This window comes from Peromyscus eremicus, chromosome 15, assembly GCF_949786415.1.
Source record: "Peromyscus eremicus chromosome 15, PerEre_H2_v1, whole genome shotgun sequence".
Lineage (NCBI taxonomy): Eukaryota > Metazoa > Chordata > Mammalia > Rodentia > Cricetidae > Peromyscus > Peromyscus eremicus.
This window is the reverse complement of record NC_081431.1, coordinates 53,746,082-53,765,778: the sequence shown is the minus strand read 5'-3', so window position 1 is coordinate 53,765,778 and position 19,697 is coordinate 53,746,082. Positions and strand designations below refer to the sequence as shown.

General features: G+C 36.9%; 1 protein-coding gene across 2 annotated transcripts in view; it reads left to right on the top strand.

Moving 5' to 3' along the window:
• Dennd1b (DENN domain containing 1B) overlaps positions 1 to 19,697 on the top strand; it is a 229,432-nt gene that overhangs the window by 104,746 nt on the left and 104,989 nt on the right. For both annotated transcript variants that reach the window (XM_059281211.1, XM_059281210.1), the window contains 2 exons: positions 9,523 to 9,623; positions 15,404 to 15,449. In XM_059281211.1, coding sequence (XP_059137194.1) covers positions 9,523 to 9,623; positions 15,404 to 15,449 — 147 coding nt within the window. The remainder of the gene's footprint in view (positions 1 to 9,522; positions 9,624 to 15,403; positions 15,450 to 19,697) is intronic.

Here is a 19,697-nt window from a genome sequence, read left to right as displayed (position 1 = left end):
ATCTGTTAATGACTCAAGGAAAAAGTATCAGTAAATCATGAGCCCTTTGAGTTCTTTTAATATATATTGCAACACAATATTGATTCTTGTTCAGTATATGAGCTGGCCTAGTTTGGGATTCTTTTAGCCTTTGTATAGTATTAAGTAGAAAGTGTAGGATTCTCCACAATAAAAATTGTTTTGTATTCACTATCCGTTTCCATCTGTTCCGTAAATGAAATTGCTGTGCTTATTCCGGTAACTGGTCCTGAGGCTGTAATTGATACATGTGGCTTCCTGTTGTCCATTCCACATTCATTTTCATACTCAGCTAGAACCTCAGATTGTTGAGTTTTTTATTGGTAGAATGATACAGACTTCTGTTCCTTAAGGATCTCCATGTTTGTGATGTGGATTTTTTTTTTTTTACCTGAAGTTTTCCATTCAATTTCCTTATGAGACAAGTATCAAGAATTACCAGAGAGATGCCTCTGACTCTGTCACCTGCTGTATTTATGTGACATGGCTCCTCTTCTAGTCCTCTGTGCTTCCCTTTCTTTTTGTCACTGGCCAGTCACAACAGCCAGTGGTCAACCCTTCTTAAGCCGTTAGATTTAGGGGCATTTGGGTCTTTTAAAGGCCTGGAGCCATTTCATCTGCCAATGCAAAATCAGTCCCTTATTCTCTTCGTTAGCTTCAACTTTCCTGATGGAGTCTCAACTAGGTATTGCCTCCATCAGATTGGCTTGTTGGCATGTTGTTAATTGATGTAGGAGTGCTCATTCTACTGAGGGAAGTAGCATCCCTAGGTTGGGGGACCTGGGTTGTATAAGAAAGCTAGTTAAGCAAGCCAGTAAGTGGTATTCCTCCATGGTCTCTGCATTAGTTCCTGATCTGACTTTTCTCAGTGCTGGACTGTGACGTGCAAGTATAAGGTTAAATAAATCTTTTACTCTCTAAATTGGTTTTAGTCAACAGGACACCCATAAAGTGGGAGGAAATTTGAAATAGTTAACACCCCAAAAGAAAGCTTTACTTTGAAGGAAATACTAGGCATTTGGCAGATTTTTCTAGAGATAGGGTATAAGAGTATTGATTTATTTATAAGTTGATCAAATTACTTTTTTTTTTTTTTGCCTTTATCTATTTACTTTGTATGTGCCTGTATCTCCACACCTCCACAAACTATGTCATAGCATGTGTTAGAGGAAATTTGGGGGAGTCAGTTCTTGCCTTCTTTGATGCGGGTTCTGTGGATCCACTCAGGTTTTTAGGCTTGGTCGCTAGCACCTGCTGAGCCATCTTCATGACAAGGTTAAAATTATTATCCATCTGTTACTATGTATGAAGATGTTAAAGATGAACAGTCTGTGGGTCTGTAGCGGTGTCAATGGAACAAAGCCTGTCGTTTTAGTCAGAGCCCTCCTCAGAGCTGGGGAGATGGCTCAGTGGCCAGGAGTGCCAGTTGCACAGTCCTGAATATCTGACCGGATTCCCAGTGCCTGTGTAAACACTGGGCTGTGGTGGCACATACCTGTCTCCCCATCACTGAATGGGAGGAGACTGGCTGATCCTAGTGACTTACAGGCTAGCCATGCCACCTAATAAAAACAGGGGAGAACCTTTTTTTTCTATATTTGTTTGTTTTGTTTTGTTTCTAGTTTGTTAGGATAGAAAGCAATAGAAAACTGATGCCCACCTTTAGCCTGTACGTGCTCATGCACAGCACATACTTGTGCACACATGCATACCTCACACACATCTTCTAATTATGGAAAATAGAGGAGGGAGAATGGCACACTGAAAGTTCACTTCAGTGACCCTCAGTTCTTCATTGAAACCATACTTGATGTATAGAAATACAATTTGCATATTAATACTATAATGGAATGAATAAATATAAAATAAAATATAATATAAAACAAAAACTATTACATGAAAGTTGGACAAGACAGACCAACAGAAGGAAAAGAGCCCAAGAGAAGGCACAAGAGTCAGGGACCCACTCATTCACACACTCAGGACTATAATAAAAACACTATAATGGAAGCCATAGTATGGGCTCAGAAGACCTGGTACAGACTCTTGTAGGCCCTGTGTTTGCTGTTTCTGTGAGTTCATATGAGCTTTGCTCATATTGGTTTAGAAAGCTTTGTTTCCTTGGTGTCCTCCATCGCCTCTGGCTTTTACATTCTTTCTGTCTCCTTATTCTGTAGGGATTTGATATATATTTTAAACAGAAAAATTTCAGGTTACATAATCCTTCCTCCCAGAAAGACACAAAAAGGCTTTTCCTAAGTAAGTCAGTGTGACAAGTCTACTCACTGGCCAGTTAAGTCTAATTCCTGTTGCACTGGTGGTCAATGGAATTACGAAGCCTGGAGTTTGCAATCACTGCCGCAAAGAAGAGCACATGCTGGATTCTTGTGGAATGCAAAGATGGTTCTGGTAGTTTAGCCTATAGAAGTCGAATTCTTGAAAGGAATTTATAGAATGTCTAGGCTATGTTATGTGATTAATATGTAGCTCTGTGATGTATGTTCTTGTATATGTATGTATATGTAGAGAGGAGAAAGCTATTGAGAAGAAACAAGTTATAGAATAAAATCATGTTTGCTAAAGTAAAATAAAGAAAAATGAATCTGAATAAAGAGTCTATAGGGTCTTTCTAGTTGTCACAAACAGTTATTCTCTCATTCAATTGTTTATTTTATAAGTAAGAAGGAATTAAATAATTGTCTTATTCATATGAGTGTTCCATGGTCCTTTAATTGCAGTATCGATGCTTGTGAGGCAAGAAGGCAGATGGGAAGATTTAAGGGACTTTGTAGTGTTAGAAAAGGAAATGGACCTTCTCTAACAAAACCCAGATTGCTGTTTAACAGGCTTTGAAGTGGGAACCAGAAAGCAGCAGATTTAATATTGGAGAAAGATCATGTACGGGAGGAAACGTGTTTGAGGGTACTGACATTTATAGGTAGTGTGGCAGTTAGAGAAATCCAAGAGTTGGGCAGAGATGAATGGGACAGTTAGCATGGATTGTACACGAAAATAAAGACTAGCATCTTGAAGGCAGAGACTCATGTTTCCTTTATTACTGTAGCTCTAGTTCCAGTAATGTACATGTTTGCTGCAGTGTGTTCTAGATGGCGAGTGTCGCTTTGGCTTCGTGATAGACAAAAAACATCTAAATGTTGAAAACAAGAAAAATTTAGAGTCATTTGGCTATGTATGAGAAGTTAACATAGTGGCCAACGGTAACATGATTAGAACTTTCCAGGAGCTTGTGTGTGATGGAAAGAGGATGGAATGGAGGTTCAGGAGTGAGGTATCAGAGTTTGTCCTATGTATTCTGAATAGGACCCCCCAATTCCATGCATAGATCTGATCAGTGGGACAGTATTACTTTTAGAAACTGATTAAATCATAAGATGAGAACCCTCATGAATGGGCTTAGTGCCCCTCCCTATAAGAAGTGCCCACTTCTTTATGTATAGTTGCAACAGAGGTGCCCTTTGTGGAGCAGAGACCCAGTTAGCACCAGACAGTGAATCTACCAGCTTCTGGATCTTCAGCCTCCAGACCTCTGATAATGAATGTCTCTTGTTTATAAATTATCTCTTCTAAAACATTTTCTTATAGTAGCTCTAATGGACTGTCATGCCATCTCAGGAGAATGGAGGACAAAATGTAAAGTAGTTTTTTAATTTAACAAAGATTTTAGAAATGGAAACAAACCCACCAAACTGTCTTCTGGAGTGGCCATTCCATTTGCATCCACACCGGAAATGACTGAAAGTTGCTGTTATGGCGTACTCTTTCCAGCGTTTTCTCCCCAGCATTCCCAGTGCTGTGGTCTTTGGCCATCAGTAGAGATAGTGATGCCTTTTTGAGTCTGTATTTCCCTGCTGATGTGTGACAGCGTGCTCATTTGCCATCTGTGTATATTATTTGATGAAGTGTGTTAAGGTCTTAAGCCTATGTTTAATTAGGGATTGGGAGGAAGGATGAGAGGGGGATCTGTGGTTGGTATGTAAAATGAATAAAAAAACATTTAAAAAGAATAATAAAAAAATTAGGTTTTCTTATTGGTGAGGTCTAGAGCTCTTTGTTTAAGTGTGACCACAGCCCTTTCTCAGGTATAGCAAGAAATCCACGGAGTCTGCTTAAAGCCAAAGGAATTTGTTAGGAAAGCAAATCTTACAAGATAGAACAGAGGAATTGTCAGAGTCCTGGAAAATGTGAGGCAAGGTCCCACACTGTTCTTCTGTGCCTGAGACTGTCCCAGCATCCAGGTCCTACACGGGAGCAAAGAGAGCGAGCCTACCTGCATCTGAGGTCTTAGGGGCACCAAGAGACCACGTCCCGGGGCATATACTGCAAAGGTCATAGGCAGGTAGAGCAGTTACCTGCTGCATTTCTAGGGGCAGTGCTTCAAGGTCGCAGACAGAACAGCTATCCACTACACTCAAGTGTGTCTTTCACTACTGTTTACTAGTCAGCGCCTCAGTCTTCCCTCTCTTTCTCCCTTCCTCTCCCTCTATTTCTCCAATCCTTCCATTCCATTGATACTATCTTTTACAGGATACATTTCTAGCCTTTTTGTTTATATGTTTTTTTTATGCTGCTAAAGATTAATCTGAAGACCTTGCACATATGGGTAAAGTGCTCTGCCATCAAGCTATATCCTCAACTCTGAGAACATACATTTGTTTGTAACTTCCCAGGTCTCTGACATGTGTCATGTCTTTGGTGTCATGTCTAAAAGTTAAGCCCAAGGGCCTATTGATTTTTCTCCTATGTTATCTTTTTGATATTTATAACGTTTCACTTTACATTTAGGTTTGTGATTTATTTTCAGTTAAATTTTGTAAAGGATGTAAGGCTTGCTTCAATTTATACTTTTTAATTTGTTGCAATGTCTAGTTGTTCTAATACTATCTGTTGAAAATACCTCCATTACTCCATTTGAATGTCTTTGGTTCTTTGTCAAAGATTAGTTGACTTCATTTCATGGGTCTGTTTCCTGAACATCTCCTCTGTTCTGTAAGTGTGTCTATGCTTTCACTAATGTTGACATGTCTTCATTACTGTAGCTTCCCCCACATTAGGAAACCAAATAGGGTCCGTCCTCTAACTTAGTTTTTCTCTTTCAAGAATGTGCTTGCTATTCTTGATTTTGCTTTTTCATGTAGGTGTTAGTCAGCTTATTAATACACAGGAAACAATGTTCTGGGATTTTGATTGCATTCACTCTGTAGATAAATTTTGGAAGAGCTCATATTTTGAAAATACTGTCTTCTATTCATAAGCATGTGCTAACGCTGTGGTTTATTTAGTTATTGGCTTGCTTTCATAATTGACTTGCAGTTTTCCTTCTGTAGATCTTTTGCATACTTTGTAGGTTTATGCCTAAGTATTTAATAAATGTTTTATGGTTCTATAATGGTAGGTATGAGTCATTGGAAACTTGTCCATATCCACACAGGGTAGAGCACCAGGAGGTGGCTAGCATAAACACTGTCTTCATGTAGGCTCCCTGAACTGGCACTATTCTAACATTCTCTTATACTCACCACTTGATTCCAAGATTAAAGAAACTACTGGCTAGTAGAACAGCAGTGTGGAATCCTAACCCTGTCATGAGCCAGGGAGATAATCGTGGGTAATAGTAATTTACAGAAAGACCATTGAGATGTGTTTTTCATTAAACTTAGAGATTTATTAATCATAAAGTACTAAGGTGATTCTTCTTATGTGTTCTTGTTAAAGTGATCTCATTTCATACTTCAAACAAATGTCCTGGAATATTTATACTTTTTCCTCTTCATTTGCTTAATTCACACAATGTTTCTGCTAGATAAGTTGTTGTGACATTTAGCACTCTTTTCTTGTCTCATTTTTAACATTTTTGGTTCTGTATTTATTTGATCCCCACTCTTCTTAATGTTGTGGAAAGACCTCATAAAGACTGAAATGTAGAGTCTTTGCTGTACCTTCCGCTGATCCCACTTCCTGCCTGCTCTTGTCTCATTGCCTGCTGTCTTTACTTGTTCTGTCTAATCTGAACAGCCCCCCATTGCTCTGTGGAGAGACTATGTGCATTTCCATGGCAAGGTTTTTGACTACTGTGGCTCATTTGCCAAGAATGTTCTCCCAGTTCCGCAGTACTCTGTTCTCTTACTTCATTTGGATCTAGTTCAATCACATCAGAGTTTTCCTACAATCCTTTGTCTAAAAAAAGCCTCCATTATTCTGTGCTTACTCTGCTGTAGATTTCTTCATAGCATTTCTAACTGACACGTGATGATCTTTGTCTGAAATACCTGGGACCAGAAGTGTTTTTGGATGATTTTGATCTTGAAATATTTGCAGATACATTGTGAAATATTTTCACTATGAGATCTGAATCCAAACAGAATTCATTCATTTCATATGTTCTTGGGCATGTAGCCTGAAGAGTATTTTAAAGAGTATTTTTAGTGCACATGCATTTTGACTAGAACCTGCTTTGTGAGGTTCAATGTGAAGTTTTCCACTTACTGTCATGTTGGTATTTAAAAAAAATAAAAGTGTTTGGAAGCCTTTGAGGTTTGGATATTTTAGAAAAGGATGCCCAACTTGCAAGGTATGATATCCTTATTGTTAGCTTTTCCCAAGATATATAAGCTTCATGAGGACAGGATGTCCGTGTGTTCAGTATTGTATCCTTGTTGTCTGGTGGGACATAGGATAGCATGAAAAAGGTACTAATTTTTTTGTTGTTGATGTAAGCAAATGTTATGATTTTTTTGATTTCACAGTTGCTAATAGGCTTTAAGACATTTAGACTTAATTTTTGGGTATCTTTTGTTGGTAGACTATATAGACTATGAACTATCTGGGTTGGATAAAAGTCTTTTACTAAGAATATGAAATACAAATGTCATCTAGGAATAAAGGATGTTTGACTTGTACAGACAGTGCATATACATGCTCTACTGTAAACTTCTTACGTTAAAGATCAGGAACCTGAGACCAGGCCATGCAGCTTGTAAGTCTCAGAGCTCTGACTGTGACTGGTAAACCGGTGTTAGATTTCATACAACCTGCGTGTGTGTGTTTAGTTTCTTAGTTACAGTTATTTGTTAATAATTGATTTTCTTTACTTGGAACTTTGCTGTCTTCTCTTCACCTTCATGCTATAATAATTGCTTGGTCTTGTAAATTTCATTGCTTCTGGGTACTGTTGGGTGAATAGTGAATATTGGATCTTATTTAGTTTTCTCTCTTCATAAATATAAGATCAATTTCCAATCAAAATTGTGATCATTAGGAAAGTCTAATTCCTTAGAGACCCACCTAAGTCTGAACTTGATGTATAATGAATGAATAAGCCCCACAGTAGCTATATTCATTCAAGTGATACTATGTGGTTTCTTGAGGCAGGCAATAGTTAAAAAGAGTTTGTCCTATGTTGTTTCCTTTTCCTTTGTCCTATCCGATTAGCTGGAAAGTTTCCAAGGGTTACATGACTTAATTTTCCTCTGGTAGGCTTGATTAGCAAGGGTATCACTTGCCAGATACTGGACAGTGCAGGGATTTGTGACTCATCTTCTCAGAAGCCAGTCCATCTCCTGCCGCAGAATGCCATTGCTTGTTGGTGAATGTTGAATAACGTGTTTACGGATGACCAGCTTGTGAGTAGGGGTAGCTATAGGGCATCTGGGGGCTGCTTTGCACTGCATGAACTCAGTGAAATCTTGCCCTTCTGGCAGCTGCTCATTTTGAGAGGAACTTCCTTTTGCTTTGCGTTTCTTTTCTCAGTACAAAAGAATACAACCTTCCCTTTCTAAAGTTTTAAATGAGATGTTAAAAAAGTCACGTGTTCCCACATGGAGAAAGTGCATGACTATGCCTTTCAGAGGGACATAAATTTTCTTAGCCTAGAAACCCTTGACATGCATAATTCCCAACAATGTCTGAAAGCCCTTGGAGAGCTGGATGGAGTGTGTGGCTCAGCGTCATCTTCAGGCTCTGCAGCCCGCTTTGTGACCCCCTCTGATCCGTGGTCTGTACTTGTTAAATGCACGGATTTGAAGCCTCCTAGCGGCATGATGTTTTCTGTAATTAAGGAAATAAAAGTATCATTTATTGAAAGAATGCCATGATAAACTAACAAAGCTTGTATGCAAGGCACTGGGCTGCTCCAGTGTCCGCATCAGATAGTCACTTTGAGTCAGACTGCATTGTCTGTCACCTAACCTTGATAAAAATCTGATTGGAAAATACATAAAATGCATGAAAAAGGTGATTGAAAATTTTAGGGTTTTTATTTTAGATCATATTATCTTAACTCTTAATTGATTTTTTTAATTGAATGCAGCTATTTTACAGTGCAGGAAGAACAATGGTGCTCTTAATGAGACTGATTACTTTGTGTACATGTATTGTTTTAGATGTAGTTATTGTATTTATATTTTAACTTTTTTTTAAAAGATGGAGCTATTTCCTTATGGAAAGTCTGTAGTTCATTTTCATACAGTTTTTAAAAAAAATTCTTTCATGTTAAATGAAATGACTTAGTTGAGAACCTTGAAATGGAGACTACAGTAAAACTTTAAAACAGTGAAAAAGAACACTGGTTTAATTACTACTTTAATCAGTAAAAATAACCTTTATAACTATAGGAATTTTTAAAATAGAAGTCACATAGAAAGAAATATGAATGAGGATTAGTTAGGAGGGAGAAAAAAGTGGTATCCCTTTGTTAAGCATTAAAAATTTTTAATTAACTGCTTGCCCAAACACAACAATTAAAATGGCAATTACCTCTACAGTAACAACGGTGTAATTGCAGCCGCTGTGATCTAAAGCTAGGAAACAAAATGTTAATCTGGAATGAGCAGTTTCAATATGAAATTATGATATACTTGGCTTCCTGTAGTCCAGCTGTCAAGCTTGGGCAGCTCGCTGGTCAATAGTGACATTCTATGTGTCAGTGAACAGAGTCTCTTGATACCATAGCCCACAGTTCACACATTACTGAAGCTCCAACTGTCGAACATTCAAGTCCCTTGGTATTATTGCAGCTTCCAGACTCTCCTGACTGGCTCATGTTTCATTCTTTGGCAATTTGCCCTAATGATATCCCTCAGGAGCTTTCAGCCTCTCTTCTTTCCATATTTAATCGTGCTGTATTAATCTGAGTGATGCGCAAACTGTGTTGTGCATATTGTCATTTCCTACAGTATTTTCTAAAAGACTCACTAATTTTTTTCAGTTCAACTTTTATTTATGGTCCAAATTTAACCTTAGCTACATTTTCAAGTTGAATATAAAAATCTGCGTATGATTCCCAAGAAACTCCTTTTGCTGTTTGTGTGTTTTTCAGAGGGACCTCTGAGACACAGGGTTTTACATGTAGAATTGGTAAAAACAGTGTGAGCTGTGTCACTGTGTAAATTGTTCTATGATGATCACTCATCTTTGATACCTTGAACATGCCTTTTTCTTTAGAGGGTCAGCAGCTCCTCATTATTGTTACCCTTCTGTGCATTTTAGTTAACTGCCTGTCTCCATGGATCCGCTGCTCTGCTCTACCCGATGTACTGGCAACACATATACATCCCTGTGCTTCCTCCACACCTACTGGACTACTGCTGGTAAGGTGGCCTTTGCCAGGGTCCCTTCCACCTAGATTTCACCATTAGAAACAGATCTTTATATTATAGTCATGTATAGATTAAAGAAACCACAGAAACTTGACTTCAGATGACTTGTAAGTATAAATGTATTTTTATATGTATCAGAATAGTTCGTTCCAAAGATAACAAAAATTTAGATTTGGCAAAATGTAGTTCTTTAAATTTTGCAAATTTCTTCTGTGGTCATTTAGAAAAAAAGACGTGTAAGTAAGAAATATAATTTCATTTATGGCTCAAAGGTTACACAAGGGTTCTGGTATCAGAGAACAGTATCCCAGGTATCAGAATTTATCTGTCAAATCTACCCATAGTCCCATTGGCTTTATTGAGGACAAGCTTTCCTACGTTTGCCTGGGACACCCCTTTCCTTCACCTCCTCCTCAATAGCACCCTGAAAACAGAATTGTCAAAGCCATTGCTTCTAGTACAAGAAATTTTGAGAGTCTGGTATGAGACAAAGTGTCAGCCTAAAGCAACCATGAAAAACAGTGGAAAGTGTGAGAGCAATTGTGAGAACTGGCTGGCTTTAGAAACAGCTCCCAGTGAGCTCAGTAATCTGAGTTCAATCAGGCCACTAGAAACTAGAACAATGGCCAATGGCCTCCTTGTTCTCTCTGACTGGAATATAGCAAGGCTTGTATATGGGAAGGCTAGACCAGGGGGAGACTTCAGGGCAGAGGCTTTGATTGTGTATAGGGAAGGCACTCATGAAGTAGGTTCCGATACAGGAGTTTTGGTACTCAGAGTAGAGAATTTTTCTCACTGTATAATCACCTGCAGGCATAGTTAATTTTTAAAAACTTTGTTGAGATTTCTTTCTCCGAATCATGCCTTTGTATACATGTATGATTCACACACACACACACACACACACACACACACACACACACACACAGAAAGAGAGAGACAGAGAGAGAGAGAGAGAGAGAGAGAGAGAGAGAGAGAGAGAGGGAGGGAGGGAGGGAGGGAGGGAAGGAGGGAGGGAGGGGGAGAAGGAGAGGGAGAGAAACACACAAATCATTTGGCATTGATAATTTTCTTATATCAAAGCTAGTATTAGTAAAAATCAAAGTCCTTTGGAATTAATATATTTACTTAAAGTTTTCATGAAAGACGTTAAAGTTTTTTAAGGATTGTGATTATTTAAATACATGATGTTTCTTCAGAAGGGTGGTAGGTGGCTAGCCTTCTTCAGAACAGTGTCCAGATTGATTACACGGCTGTACTGTGCGCTTCCATAGTGGAGTAACAGTATTGCTCATCTGTGAAGTAGGTAGTCAGGGACTCACCACTGCTGTTCTGTCCTTGGAGAACTTGAAAGGAAAAACAGTTTTGTAGACTACAGGATGTAATTTAATTCTATTGTGAAAGTGTAACATGCACAAATGTAAGTATAAAGCCAGATCAGTAAGTAAGGTTTTTATTTTTGTTGTTGTTGTTATTCATCTTAGAGTTTTACTTTTGACCAACACAATTAAAATAGTTTTCCTCCTTAAAGGCAGAGAATGCAGTTTGTTTATGTTGGCTCAGGCAATAGATTTTTGTACACATCATCTGTAACTAGACATTTATTTGAAAGTTCTCTTTTCTCAAAGTCTTACACAGTTGTAGTCATTTTGCGAACTAATTACAGGATTAGCACTAAGGTTTTGCAATACCCCTTACATCACAACTTTTCTGCTAAAGTCTTCTGACTTCTTGTGATAACATACCTTTAAGCTCAATTCTGTGGAGTACTCTATATGTAAAATTTTCTAAACACTATTTTAAAGTATCAATGGTACACAAATTCTTTCCAGAACTATTTTCTTGATTCTGTCCCTGCCATCAAGTCTTTACTGCTGCCTCCACTCTAAGTAAAGAAGTTTCCCCTCTTCCCCCTTTTCTTTCTTATTTCTTGCTTGCTTCTAATGCTGGAAATAGTCCTTAGGACAAGTTCCAACAGCCTCCATGCAGGTATTCCCTGGTTCAGAGAGAGCAGTAGTGTCCAAACAAGGAGTTACTTGAAAACTTTCTGAGCCTTAAAGTCATATGATAGGCTCAGCTTTTGTTAAAGGATCTGTCTGTCTGTCTGTGTTTCCTTCTATTGTCAGAAAATGTGATAGATTAAGGAGTTTCCTAGGGAAAATGATTCTCTTTCATTTATATCCTTAATATTAGGACCATACTGATAGGAAGAAAAATGTAAATTATCCCCTCAGACTCATCACTGAAAAAAAATTACATCAAGTTCCAAATGAAGCCACATTTTTTGAGGATTACATGTATGTTGGTTTACTTTTCAGAATGATTGGATGTTGCAAATCCTGAAATAGTCATGAATCCACAAAACATTTCTGTGTTTGCACCGGGTGTTGGTGATGTGCCATAGACTTTGGAGAACCATAATGCCCTCTTGTGACCGTAGATGAATATCACATCTTGGTCCTTTGGCACTCTTACTACATTGTTGGTTGGTCCATCCACCCACCCATACATACATAAAACCACCCGCTCAGCCCTCCATCATTCAGTGACTGCCTATTTGGTAAGCTGGGAACATGTAATGCAATAAATAAGCTTTTTTACTTGTTTATTTACTGAAAGAAATAAACACGTATACGTAGCTCTCTGCATACCTCCATGCACACATACAACAACCCTGTAACACTCTAATGGCTGTAGCAAAGTCACTTAAGGACACATGGGTGGCAACTTAAGCAATATGTCGACAGCACATTCTTGCTAAGTTCAGAAAAGCTACTAGGAGGACGTGATGTCATCTGTATTTTCCTCTTAATCAACAAGCAAAGTAACAGTACTCCAATATGGCATATCTATTGTCAGACACTTCAAAACTGTCTGAATTCATAAGTATATTTAAGGAAGTATGGCTATAAGACCCCCAAGACTATCATAGATTATTATCTGCTCAAGCATGCTTAAGTAAGTCATATAGTTGGATTCTCTAGATTATTTCTTTGAAACTATACGATTTAGATTCCAAGAAAAAAATGAAGTAAAAAATTACATTCTTTCAGACTACCCTGACGGCTGCAATAGTATGTGGTGGGGAAGCTTCTTTTTAAGTAGCTTTAGAAGGAGAAAAAAAGTGATTCTGCATAAAGATGCCACCACAAAGAAGAAATAGTTTAGAGCCATCTGTACTGTCTTTTCTAAATAATATCACAGACAGTAGAGCTTAAAGACAGCCTTGTGTGTGGATAATGGAGCATCTGCATCACCATTGACTTCTTCCTGATGTACCAACAGTGTCATCAAAGTAGGATGGACGGTCCACCTGGGATTCAAAGTGACTTTCCAGGAGAGTTGGCTGTTGTCACAATAGTATATGACAGTCTAGTGGGAAAGAAACACCTACTCTTTTGACTCTATAAACACTGCATTCTGTCAACTATCATAATGGTTTTAGAAAATTATACTCTAGTGTTTTTAATTCAAACATCTAAGTTTAGGAATTTGCTACAAATTAGTGAGAAAAAAATTAACTATACAGCAATGCTCAGTGATCACATGAAAGAGTTTTGAGTTGTTAATTGTTAAATTTGTCATAGAAGCCTGCTACTATATAATTTTAATTCTAGCTTAATTTATATGAGCATATTATTTGTATCTCAGAAAGTAAGTAGCTTTCAGAAACATTTCAAAGGATTTTTCTGGATGTATTTCCTAGGATTATTGGTTAGCTTAGACTTTTGCTTTATGAAATGCTAGCCTACTCAGTGTTTGTTTGGAAGATGGATATACTTCTTAGTTTTACAAGGCTTGAGTATTTTGATTAGCACTCTTACTAAAATATTCTTTGGAATTTAAGATACTATGAACTTTTTGTATTATAAACCTCATTGGTAAAACATTCTAAACCTCAGGGGATCTAGAAGTTCCCATAGTGATTTTAAGATTGCTGTGCTACCTTTCCTGTTTGGTGGCTGTGGCATATTTAAAGTACTGGGAGTTGGCCAGCTTGTTTTGTGACAGTTGCCCAAAGCTGCGCCTGGAGCCCTGGATAGTGATCTGCATTTCCTGTCTTCTGTGGAGCTGTAGAGGGAACCCAGGCACAAGAGCTTGAACTAGGGCAACAGCCAGCTTTCTTTGCCTTCTGCCAGCAAAAGGGCGGCAGTCCACATTTGTTTGTGTTTCCTTTAAAGGTAGAGAATCTGTTAGTCCCTAAGGAGATCGAGGCATGGAATAGTCAAGTGAAGTTTACAGAGTACCACACCAACTCCATCCAGATGGTCAGTTGTGTAGCCTTTTTAAAAGATTGTGAAGGAACAAGGCTACAATAAGCTAAGATAACTGTGAAGGAGAATTAATACAGTCCTAATGAAATACTGCATGTACTGCGTGTACATAGTAATGAGAAAGAACCTAATTTATGGTTTCTGGGATTCTGGATATAAAAGTTATTTTTAGTCAGCCTTCACTAACTAAATTTGGGCCTTTCTAAGATGATTTGAGACATCTGGCCCTGTTAGAGTGTCTGTTAGAGTCAGCTATCACTGCTACCCTGCAGTGGAGTGCACATCCAGGAGCCTGAGCAGCTCTGTGTAATGACAGTGCTGTTCACAACACTATATAAGCCTGTGAGCAGCAAGATTTGCATTAGCAGGAAAGGTTGGTGTTAAAGGTCAGAGATGTCTAAAGAAGGATTCCCCAAAATGTGTATTTTAAAAAATAGCTATGTGTTCTCATTTATTTATCATTTTCATAGACGTCTGTCTGTTCTTATTTTTTGTTGATAATGTAGTTTCAAATTTTCAAGATGACTACTTTTCTTCTTGTATTTCCTAACAATCATTTCTAACATTTTCCTGATTCATATGTCATATACTAAAATGATTTAGTATCTTTATATTCTGCTGGAGTCTAAGATCCAGGAGGAAATGTATCCCATCTACATTGTTTATCACCTTGTTTAAGTTTCTATCCAAGGGCCTGGATCTGGTATGCTCCCAAAATCATAGCCTGAAATAATTAATTCAAAACCATTCTTAGACATGAAAATTTTTTATTAAGATTTTCATATTAATATCCAGACAGTGGCCATGCACACCTTTAACCCCAGCACTCAGCAGGCAGAAGCAGGCAGATCTCTGTGAGTTTGAGAACAGGCAATTCTACATAGAGAGACCCTGTCTCGACAAAGATACTATTCTACTGTTAAGAATGAAAGTAAAATGAATCTGAAAGTGTAGGAGTATGGGAGCACAGAGGGGACTTACTATGTCGATGGCACTGGTTCTAGAATAGTGAAAGCAGGATGAGATAAATATGTGGTGCCTTGGTGGTAGACTGACACAGTAGATATTGAGTGACATATTAGGTATGAAACAATGATGATCCATTACAATAACAGAAATAATCAAATTGAACAAGAATATGTATAAAAGAAATGTAGATACATTTGAAGATTATTTAGAATATATTTGCTATCAAGTATATAGAAAGATCCAATATGACCTACATCTTGATAGTCTTTATAAGAAAAACATGTTATTTAGGCATAGAGCTTTTGATTTAATAATAAATGACTTAGAGATTTTTATATAAACAAACTTTAAATAGTAATGGCCTATAAGATGAAATATAACTTTTATACATTGAGTAATTTTCAGTATCTGTAACATGGGTGGAACTGAGCACTTGAAGTTAGTTTTTAAACATTTGAATTGCTTTTATGTTGTTTTAGTTTTAATGAACAATATGAATCTATACATACATATATATTTTTAATTTAGTGCCCCAATGCCATACCTGATTGGAATACACTCCAGTCTCATAGAGGTGAGTATCTTTCTCAGTAAGATAGTTATGAAACTAATTGATTAGAAATAATAGATAAAAGTTTTATTTGAAGCTTATTTGACTAATACTGAGATGTACTAGATTGACATTATGGATATACTTAAGGGTCGTTTGGAGACACTGTCACTGAAATCACTTCAGTTTATGCAATATACTGGTTTGCCCAGCAATGGCATGAAACCTATGGAAATGGTTGTGTTTGAAGTCACATGGTCAGTTTTAAGTACTAAAATCGTTGTTCCTTGATGAACCACTGATTTCTTGCAACTCAAGATTTTCTGTATCTCACATTTAGTACAATATTTTGAAATTAAATTTTATGTTCTTATGATTCACCAAGTCAAAGTATTCCTTTACACAACTTCATTATTTCCAGTTTATCAGTTGATTATCAAAGTGTGAGTTTAACATACTAACGATAAACTTATTAACCAGTATGTGGTGGCTCATTCCTGTGGTGCTAGTCCTTAAGGAGCTGAGAAAGGATTCCCACAGTGCAAATCAGCCTGTTGTGCACAGGGGCTTCTGTGCTAGGCAGAACTAAAGAGAAGACCAGGCATATACTTTTCTAAGTTCAGAGTTTCCGTCCCACTGTCAGAGATGAATTTAGTATATTTTTTTCTCTTTTTATTGCTATCTCATTTCAAAATGATTTTTGTGGCTTACTTTATCCCTATCCTGAAACTCATTAAACTTTAAATACTTGGGTTTACAGTCAATGAAATTTCCAGAAAGCCCTTCTTGTAAGATTGGCATGTGTGTGTGGTGGCACACATCTTTAATCCCAACATTCAGAAGGCAGAGGCAGGTCAATCGTCGTGAGTTGGAGGCCAGCCTGATCTATAAAGCAAGTTCCAGAAGAGCCATGGTTACACAGAGAAACCCTGTCTCAAAAAACTAAAACCAAAACCAAAACCAAAACCAAAAAGAAAAAATGGCATATAAATTACCAAAAGACTAAAACACAAGATTTGCATCATCTGAGTGGCATCATGCTTGCTGATGACAGTTTCATTCAAACACATTGTCTTTGCTGATTGCACAGAGTAACATTAATAATGAAACACAGTTGCTAATGGACACACTGATGTACTAGGTGTGGTTTTCCTGCTAGTTGCCAATGCTTGTCTTTTCTTTGGTCAGAGAAGATTCTTACTAAGATAGAGCCCTGTCTCCGAGAAAGCTTTGATTAGAGAATTGTACCTAGTCTCAAGTTTGGGGCTGTTTTATTTTTTCTTTTTGGAAAATGCTAGGGCAATAATTCTTTTGTTCCATTATTACTGAAGTATAGATTTTAATGCATTTTAGTAGGTTTAACACATTTTTAATATTGAAGTCTGAGTGGGATAAATTTGTGACTCCTTATATTTTATTAGTTTTAAGGAACTATTATAAGCCAAGAATGCAGTGTATGAAATGAGGCATGAGCAGATAGATATGTACTCTGTCATTAGATCAGGTAGGATATAACCTGAATTTCACTAGTTTGACTTTCATGAAATTAGTTGCTTGGATTTTTTGTCTTAAAAGTAATAAAGTTTGATTTTCATAATTTCCACAATAAATCTATACTAAAAGTAGCACCCAGAATTTTATAACATGTTTACTTATATAGATGAAAATAATTTAAAATTGGAAAGAGTGCCTCGTGGTCTTCTGTTAATTTTGGGTGTATGGAATGGCTCTACTGCAGTCTTTAAGACAAATAAATTAGGCTGTTCCAAATTAGGACGGCTGAGGAAGCACACTAGCTATTTCATTTAACTCATCACATCCTCATTGGCCGCTTCCAAAGAAAGTTTAAATGAAAAAAATTCTTTGAAAATTTATAATTAAATTATTTTTTTCCCTCTGTCTTTTGCTGAAATGGATTTTTTCCTTTTTGGAAGTTTCCACGCCTTCAGTGCTGTGCTTATCTTGTTTGTTAGCCTGCCCTCAGCTTGTTGACAGGGAGGGAGAGGTGCATTTGATGGTCCTTTAAATAATGAGCATATCACTTGGCAATTTCCTTAAACTATAGTAAGATGATAGTTCATTCTTCAGTATGTCACTATCAAACAGTTTTCAGTTAAATTTTTTATCTTTTTGCTTTTATTTTATAATACATATGTTTTAAATGGAATTTAGGTATTCCTGCAGTTAGTATGAGAGACAACACTGTAACTTAGCAATTGCAGCTAATTTCGGAGGAAAACAAAAAAAGTACTGTCGTCTTTTTGGTCATAACGGTCTCAGCTAATATTATTAATTGTGTAAAAACCTCCAAGTTGTAAAGCATGAAATTAATGTTCTTTGAAACCTTTCCACGTGGTTTTACATAATTGTGACTAAATAATGGTGAAAACGTATCTTTTCAAAGTCGAAGTTTATTTCTGAAATAAGGGAAACAGATTTTATTTTCCCTGGAAAGCAGACTTCTGGGTGAAGTTAAGTGTTGACTAAGTCCATAGTTGAGTAACTTGGGAGCCGCAGACCCGAGGGTGGGCTTGTTTGTTTTTATCTGTACAGGACTGTGCACTGCAGAATGTGGGTCCCCTTTCCTAAGGTCCTGTGCTGCTGCCCTGTGCCATTCCAGTACATTAGCATGCATAATGCATATAGCCACAGTGTGCACAAGGGTTAATTCCACAGGGCCTGAGAGAGACTTACACACTCAGTATCACGTGTCCAGCATTATCTTCTTACTTTTCTGGAAAAACATTTTTATTTTCATGTTTTCTTTTAAATTGCACCCCATAAACATATGAGATTTAACAATATGAGACAGAGGAAGAGGTTCCATTGCTGCCTTGCAGGCCTAGGTAGAGAAGACACAGCTAGCACTTGATTTGGGAGAAAAAAAATAGACTAGTTTCAGTATTTTCCTATAGTTAAATTGTAACCTACTCCCCCCCTTTTGGTTACATATGTTTATTCTAACATTAGGGTTTCAGTTTATTTATTAGTAATGAACAGATTTTTATTTTTTTACTTTTAGTGAGTGGGCCATTGAACAAAATTTAATATTCAGTTATTATCTGCCTTAAAACGAAAAGCAATTGAAAAAGCCTACAAATCACATTACTACCATTAATCAGACCGTACTAATCTATCATAAACATCTTGGTAGCACATAGTCCTTATCTTTAAATGTTTGAACAAACTCATTTCCCATTGGAAAAAAATAGATTTAGTCTTCTGGATTATATCAGTTTCTCAGGTATGAGAACACCACAGAAAGTGAAATGGTCATCATATTATGATATTCTTTTCCTAAACAAATGGCATTATATATTTCACTTATAAATTGTTATTAAAATTATAGTTAATATACATAATGATATAATTATGCATTTAAACCTTTTAAACATGTGTACACATGAAAAGGAAAGGAAACCAGTGTGTTTCAGACATTTCTATAGAATGTCAGTTACATCACCAGAAATGATTTCTTGATAATAACTTAGAGGTAGCCATCTTTTAATTCTGAGTTTTTAGCAATTGTAATGTCTTTTACAAGACAGATTTTAGAACCAGTGTCCCCTGAGAATATATAGCCTAGATTGTGGATTTCTAAACACATAGAAATTCCTCATTCCCACTTGTCATTTCTGTAGGAAATTTAACATTTCACTAAATACTCAAGAGTTGAAATCTAAAATGAATCAGAGTCACTTTAATCAGAATCAACTTGTAACAAAATAAACTAATTTAAAATTGAAGTATTTAGCCAGTGGAGCTTGCTTTTAATTACAGCATTTGGGAGGAAGAGGCAGGAGGATCTCTGTGAGTTCAAGATTGTTTTGGCCTACATACCGTTCCAGGACAGCCAGGGCTACATAGAGAAACCTCCCCTGGCTGAGAAAATGGAATTATAATGATGCCCCTAACTAAAAGTGCTGCACTGAAATTATTACCTTTTGCCAGTTAGCCTGTATGAATGTGGAAGTCTGGATTTTGTGGCTGCATTTCATTACTGGAGTACATCACTTAAACCTGAGGCGTGTTTCCACATAGAATTCAGTAATTTAAGTAGATGTGTGAAACAGAAAATAAACTATACCCTTTTAGACATAACTTTGATAGGGTTTTTATAACTTACTATTATTTGTAACCCTATTGAGATAACATTTTACTAAATTTTCAAACAAGTCATTCTGATGAACTGTTAAATTTTATTTTTCTTCTTCTTTTTTTTTTTTTTTTTTTTTCATGACAGGTTTTCTCTGTGTATCCCTGCCTGTCTTG